Source organism: Thunnus thynnus, chromosome 24 (assembly GCF_963924715.1).
Source record: "Thunnus thynnus chromosome 24, fThuThy2.1, whole genome shotgun sequence".
Classification (NCBI taxonomy): Eukaryota; Metazoa; Chordata; class Actinopteri; order Scombriformes; family Scombridae; genus Thunnus; species Thunnus thynnus.
This window is the reverse complement of record NC_089540.1, coordinates 18,661,896-18,669,872: the sequence shown is the minus strand read 5'-3', so window position 1 is coordinate 18,669,872 and position 7,977 is coordinate 18,661,896. Positions and strand designations below refer to the sequence as shown.

The following is a 7,977-nucleotide window of genomic DNA, read 5'->3' as shown; positions in this document are numbered from 1 at the left end:
TCATCACATTTTTATATTTCTCTCTGTTCATTATGTGTGTAAATATTATAAATAAACTACCATATATCTGACAGAAGGTGATTTGACTCTTTTGTGTGTGTAAAAATGGGCCATGGCAGCCATATTAGATACATAGGTGGCGCTATAGAACACACTTTGGCACTGGGGATAATTATTACATTTTATCAAATTTTTCATCAGACCTGATGTGCGTGCCAAATTTGGTGAGTTTTTGAGCATGTTTAGGGGGTCAAATTAAGGGTTGAAGTGGCGTAATAATAAAGAAAGAATAAGTAGAAGAAAGAAACAAACACACGAAATACAATAGGGTCTTCGCCCCTTTGGGGCTCAGGCCCTAATATACTGTTACTTGAACACTTTTTATTGTGCTCCTGAATTTCTATGTGTGCTCCAAAATTTTTCATTTGTGAGCACATGTACACCTTCAGAAAAAATTAAGCATTGAACACTGCTGTCAGATGTGTAGAAACAATAAGTAACTGCAGCTGGACACATAAAAATACTGCCCGAAAGTTGGAGTGCCACATCACACCTTACAATGTAAACCAATGGGGAAGCAATCTCTGGGCATGGACTTTGTGCCAAACTGGGGCGTCTGACATCTAAATTATAAGTCAGACCACTTTCAAACCTGTATCAATGGATTCGTGACGAAAATCCCTTCTACAATATGATTTTTAATGTAAGATTTGGCCATAGTCATGGGATTTATGAGGATATTTCACAAGAAGAGTACTCTGAAATCCTTCTCTCCAGCTGAGAGGGAGAGGGAGGGAAGAAAGTGGGGGGATGGGTGTCACGGTTAAATGCAGCTAATTTTTGAGCGATACATCAGAAAGGTCTATGTACATACAGTACATTTATACAAACTTTGTATGAAGTTTGGTGTTATTATCATTTATTTTACAATAATTATGAGTCTTATATGTATAATTCAGTAGTGGAGATGACCTATGAGGGGAAGGGAAAAAATGGAGTGAGAGTGACAGTTTAGTGATAAAGTGCTGCAGAAAAATAAAATCAAAACTAAAACTTGTAGCTCTGTACTGCAGTTTTTACCTAGCGATTCGCTCACACTCCCCATTCAAATATATGAGTATTTTTCTGTGTCCAGCTGCAGTTACTCATTGTCTCTACACATCTGACAGCAGTGTTCAGCGCTTACTTTTTTGTTGAGGAGTACATGTGTTCCTAAATGAAAAAAATTAGGAGCACACAGAAATTTAGGAGCATACTGAAAAATGTTCAAGTAACTGTTTATTAAAGACAACAATTTAATACATATTCATACAATTCACATACATATTTAAATGCTTTGTGTGTGTGTGTGTGTGTGTGTGTGTGTGTGTGTGTGTGTGTATGTAAATCAAAATGTATGTTCTCTTTAGGGGTGCTTGATTTTGGCAAAAAGCATAATCACAATTATTTTTGCTCAATACTGACATCATGGTTATTTAGCACGATTACTTTTTGACTAATATTTTTGGTGATTGCCGATATATGCACATATTTTTTCCCACTTGGCTGAGGAAACTATTACAAGCATGGATTGTACTAAGTATGATCAAAAAAGACAATACATGATGGAACTCAGGAAGACTAGAGTTCCGGAGCTCAGCATTAAAACTTTAATGAACCTGCCAGGTGGGTGGAATAGCAGTTTTTTTTTTTAGTTTATTAGACAGACAGGATTGATGTGTAGGATTTAATATTTGGTCTACAGTCCAAAGCGGAGGGTGGCGGTAATGTGCCTAATATGCTATAATTTAGCTATCGTTGAAGCGTGTGGCTGTGGCGTGGCGTTGAGTTTTGATGTTACGCCATGACAGAGGAAATTGCTACAACTTTTGTGCAAATGCTCCAGTCTGCCTCAAACTTTGCATGTTTGATAAGAGTCCCGGCCTGAACACGTCCTCATGACAATATTCAGTCAGTGATGCAAACTGGCTGAATAGCGCCCCCTACGAAATTGCAGCAAAGCAGCCCCAGCAGCGGGCAAAATAGTGGACAAAGGAAGTGATGTTTATCTCCTTCTCGCACTGTCTGAAAACAGCCTGGGTCTGAAGACCTCTACATGCCCGTGACAGAAGCCCTTGGACTGCACCACGGGCATGAAGGCCACGGGCCTTCGCGCCACGGGCACGAATAAATTAAAGCTTCCAGCTTTAATTTATTTTTCTTATAGTGTTTGGCTCATTTGGGGAACTTGGTGTCTTCTGGGGGGATTTTCTTCACTGTCAATTTTATTGACGAAAAGTGACTTTACAGGGTGTAACACACAGGTGTCTCTGCATGTGGGGTACATGTCTGGTTTTTAACAAAGGAACAAAAAGATTAGCAAAGAAAACCTTGTACATCACTTAAACTAAAACTAGTATAATTAGCATGACCAGCAGTAACAGCCAACAAAAACAGCCAAAACTGAAGGCAGTTACACCCTTCTTAGAACTTAATTAGCTACAATCTTTGAACACTGAAAGCAAACTCCCTTGAAAAGCAGTTTTAATGAGCTACACAGTGGAGGCAGAACATACCACTTTGGGAGGAGCAGCACTAAAAAAGAGCATTCATCCACATCAGAAGTCATCATTGCATCATTGTAGACTCTGAGGGGAGCAGTTTCAGTGGAATGCTTCTGATGGAAACCAGCCAGAATTTATCTAAAATTTTGTGTGCAGTCAAGACTGCAGTGAGCTGTTTGGCAACAATTTTCTCTAAACATTTTTAGATAAGACAGCTTAGATATAGGCCTGTAGTTTTTGTACATTAACAACTGCATGTTTAAAATAGGCCAGGACACAATCAGATTGCAGGGAGCTATTTATAAGGGACACCAGGCATGGACGGACCAAAAGTACATTTTTAAATATGGAAGTTGGTAAAATAGCTACAGAGATTGAGGAAGTTTTCATACCTCCCACCAGATCAATGAGGTTTTGCAGGGAAATAGGAGAGAAGCAGTCCCAAATTAATGGCCAAGTTGGAGAGGCAGAAAAGGGAGTACATGAGGGGATGATGATAGCCCTGACATCTGTAATCTTGTCCACAAAGAAAGTAAGAAAGTTACTGCAATCCTATTTGTAAAGACAGGTGCATCAGGAGGTGCACGAGTGATAATGTTGTTGATGGTGTCAAACAGGACTTGAAGGGTTGTGTTTACTGGAGGAAATTAGGTTAGCAAAGTAAGAAGCCCTCGCATCTTTAACCATGTTGTTAAAATCAGTTAAAAGATCTTGTAATAAAGAGACAACATGGAGGTTGGTGAATTTCCACAGTTGCTCTACCCTCCGACATGTGACATTTACACCGGAAACAACCAATTTAACCAGGGGGATGAATTGATGGAGGGAAGAAGTTTTATTTTACTAGAAGCCACTTACAGTGGCGCAATGTATATTAAAGGAGTGGACGACAAGTTAATGTCAGCATGATGCTGATGCATGTGCTTGGCTCCAAAGCTGCAAAAATGTCCAGGCTGAAGGGCTATTTCAGATGTGAGAGCAATTTACATGTTTACTGGGCAGAGAACCTAAATTAAAAGACAGGCTGAACAACATGCATTCGTGGTCAGTAACATGTAGCTCCTCAGCGCAAATAGAATCAATATATAAACAAAGCTTAATAACAACGTCAAAGGTACGACCCCTAATGTGTGTGGGACCAGACACATGTTGAATTAAATTAAAAGCTACAAGAAATTACATCGATGTGAATATTAAAATCACCAACTATAGTAACTCTGTCCAACCTAATGATAGAGGATGAAAAAAATCAGTGAATTCAGACATAACAGAACTATTAGAATCAGGGGGTCAGTAAATTAAATACAATAATACAGGTTTGAATGACCAACTTTGATCATCTGCAGTTCAAACAAGGAGAAAGTCCTAGTGCTCACTGTCCAATTAAGAAAGCAGTTCCTGAAAACCATGGTGAGTCCTCCACCCTGGCCCCAGGGTGGGAGTGCTGATAAAAGTACGATCTGGCAGGCACTGTTCGATTAGGGGGCCATATTCCATGCCCTCTGCCAAGTCTGGGTCAAATCTGACAGACAATTATATGGACATGTATGTTCATATATTCCCCCTATGCTGTATATGATCATGTTGCATATTAACTTCCATAGCAACATACTGTATTCAATGTGTTGATCACAGCGCACGCAATGAGGAATTTCCTTCATTGCCTTACTCCCTTTTTGATATGTCTCCCCTTGGTGCCAAGACCTAGAACAAATATTGATTTGTTTCTTTGCATGCATATTCTGGACAATGTACATGCTTTTCTGTTTTAAGAGAAACTAATGACAAAATTAAATGCATTTTTATAATAAAGAGAAAAAAAATCATTTGTCTGTGTATATCTATAGCTTGTGTCTTGTTCACACTAAAACATTGGAATAAAAACTGCACAATGAAAATGTCAGTGTGCGAACAACCTTTTGTTTTCCTGGATAAAAGTACATAACCATGTAGATTTACGCTTAAAATCTGATATGCAATCATAAACCATCAGAATGTCACATTAAAATATACATACATTACAGGGATACATATGCACAATATAATACAGTGCATAAAATGATATATATATATATATATTGACTTGACAAAACCAACTGATGTGCTGATGATGATCCTGTAGTTAAAAAGATCTTGTTAATTAATTCAGTACCAGTTAATATAGCCTACACTTCCAAACCCTCCATAACCAACTGCATTATCGCTTGGCCAAACTCAATAGCTGGCACGCAATCACATGCTACAAAGATGGAGTCTGGGTACGAGGTAAAAAATGCTGCTCCACCCTGCCTACGTGACACGTTGCATCTGTGCCCCGTGTATTTCAGCCATCATATTTGCCTTAGGGAGACAGAAAAAAGGCAGGAAGAAAATGAAAAAATTCTGGCCAAAGATAAAACATATCCCAACAGTTAGCTGAGATGCCTGTGTGTTACTGTAGGATTGTTCATATTCTACAATGAAGTTGATGTGGCACAGCATTTAGCCTCTGCAGTATACCCGAGTTTTGGATCCTGAGTATTTTGAGTTTAGGTAAAACTCAAATTCAAAACAAGACATTAAAAATAAGGCTGAAGATGTATTCACAAGTCATTGATTTCAACACAGTATTCCACAGTTTCCTTTTGTCTCATTGTAATCCCAGTTCTTCATAAAGCCATGGATCGACCTCATTGAAGGTATCCATCAGAATTTTACAAGCCTGATCGCCCTTTCTTAGCACTGTTTCCATCAGCTCTCGTGCTTTGTCTGTCCTGAGCTTGATTACTTGGATGGACTCCATTTCTCCACAGTTGATAACCCCGTGTTGCCGAAGTGCATCCAGAAGGTCTTTCAGAACAGGACTGGACACTCTCCTAATAAACTCTTTCTGAACAGAGTACAGCCTCTTCTCCTCATCACCTGAGAGACTCTGAGGCCGATTTTCCCTCCCTGGGTCTGGACCTGAAAGATGAGCAGAGCAAAGACTTTTATTCAATAACCAGGAGTAATATTATTAGGGAACAACTCCAATTATTAAGCCAGTACTTTGCAGTGGTGGAAAGTAACTAAGTATAGTAGTAGAAGTAGTTTTACAGTACTTAGTATTTCCATTTGATGCTACTTTATACTTCCACTCCACTACATTTCAGAAGGAAATACTGTACTTTCTACACCACTACATTTATTTGATAGTGTTAGCTACTGTAATGACAATAGCATTGGTAATTTTGATTGAGCATGAACTATTTTTCAAAGGAGATATTCACACATCCAAATATCTCAGATGCAGGTGCGTTGGCTACTTGCCTACTATCACCTCCACAAAACTGGTAAGTCACTGTATGAAGTGGGCATGTTGACTTTGAAAACTTAGAGAGATTATTTAGTGACCACAAGTCTTAAAGGATAGAAGTTCTGTGGCAAAAGAAGCTGGCAAAGCGCTTCTGAACATACTCAGTAGTGTCTGCCTTAGACAAAACTACTCTTCTGAGACTTGCTGTTATTAGTCTTTGGAGCTGTTTCAAACAAACTAACATGACCAAACTTTTCATAATGAAGGAACATGTGACCCAATGCAGTGGTGTGGCTCACTGATGTGTTGTTAAAGCATCCCACATTTGTTATCACTTATTTTTCTGACTGTGCCTTGGAAAGTATCACTTCAGTCTTGAGAAAGGAAGATCCCACACACTGCTCTTGCTCAGTATTACAATTTATTGATCATACTAATGTTTCGGTTGCTCTGGACCTTTAGTATGACAGGGTTCTCAATAGAGCATGCACAACAATAAGAAAACATGAATTGTGAATTAGTGTAGACCAACAGAAGAATGGTCTGAATAAAAAGAAATCTTGAATTTTCCAATGTGTGAATGAATAATTAACAAATGACAGAATTATATCTTCTTTACCAGTCAGTTCAACGTGATACTCCCAGACTTGTCTCTCCTGTTCGTCTTGGACTGTCATAGTTGCTTCATCTATGCTCGGAGTCAGCCGAATCTCAAAAGTTGGGTGGTAATTTGGTCCATACTTTGAGTTAAATGGTGCACACTGTAAACCAATGACAAAGTCTCATTTTAAAAAATCTTGTTGCAATGACAATGTTTATTTTTCACTTACTATGACTGAATTTGCATTCAAGATAATTTTACACTAATTTCCTTGAAGTTTTCTGAGTAATTTGCAAGTATTTAATGGTTAATTTTTAGGACATTTTACACAGGGGTGGTGCCACTTGATACAAATTGATACAACAGAAAGAAGTTTTAAGTTGGTTTAGTTGGTAATTATGCAAAGATATTACAGTAGAGCCCCAGAATACAAATGTACACCTGGAACTGTGCAATAAATTTCATTACTATGTGTAATGTGAAAGATGTCACTCATAGACACTACAGAGTATCACCTGTCTCTGCAATTCTGCTCTGCTCTATGGTGCATTTTAGCAAATTTCAGCACATTGTTTTTGTTTTATGGCCCAAAATTTGACTGTTTTTGTTCAGCACAGTTGAATTGGGTGATGTACTGTCCTCTGATGATCTGGACTATCGCTGTGATACTTATACTCACAGAATCAATTCTTCAAGAGAAGCTAAATCTCGTTTTTATCTCAATATATTGAATGAGGCAAAAGGGAACACTAAATTGATCTGGAAAAATGTTGATAATCTCACAAGGAGCGACCCAAAATTTTTAGGAGATTTTAAACTCAAAGTACAGGGAAAGTTAATTGAAGATCATCTTACTATTGCTTCTGTCTTTAATAATTTTTTTTCTTGGGTCTGTATATGAGTCAAGAAAGAAATTTGCAAAAAGGAAACTGGATATTGTTCCTATAAATGCTACATGCCAGGTTTTCAAGCTGATAAAGACTAATGAGTTACAAGTAAACAAAATCATCAGCTCCTTAAAAAGCTCCAAAAGTAGAGATGCTTTCCAATTTGACACCATGTTTGTTAAATCACACAAAGATGTTTTAACTCCCCCTATTGCTCATTTAATTAAACTGTCTTTTAAACACAGCTCCTTTCTTGATGACTGGAAACGTGCCATTGTCACGCCTATTTTTAAATCTGGAGACCGCCTTGCCTGTAACTACAGACCAATAAGTATACTGCCAGTACTCTTGAAGGTTGCTGAGAAAGTTGTCATTAAACAACTGACAACATTTCTTTATACAGGCAATTTTGGTCCACATTGTATGGAATTTGGCTTTAGAGCAAATCATTCCACTGAAACTGCTACCTTGCACTTAATAGAGCAAATTAAATCAAGCAACCGACACAGTAAATCATGATGTTTTAATAAATTGAAACTCTTTAAATTTAACTACTCATCTAGAGCACTGGCATGGATGTCTTCATATTTATCTAATATATACAATGTGTTAAAGTTGTAAATTTTTAAATGGTTTGGCCCCTCCTCCACTATGTGACTTTGTGTACACTTA

At 38.0% G+C, this 7,977-nt stretch overlaps 1 protein-coding gene across 1 annotated transcript in view; it reads right to left on the bottom strand.

Moving 5' to 3' along the window:
- Positions 1-262: 262 nt before the first annotated feature.
- Positions 263-7,977, bottom strand: part of LOC137176763 (NACHT, LRR and PYD domains-containing protein 1b allele 2-like) — a 31,726-nt gene continuing 24,011 nt past the window's right edge. The window contains exons 12-13 of the mRNA XM_067582675.1: positions 6,437-6,578; positions 263-5,486 (exon numbers count right to left, since the gene is read on the bottom strand). Coding sequence (XP_067438776.1) covers positions 5,173-5,486; positions 6,437-6,578 — 456 coding nt within the window. The 3' untranslated portion in view covers positions 263-5,172. The remainder of the gene's footprint in view (positions 5,487-6,436; positions 6,579-7,977) is intronic.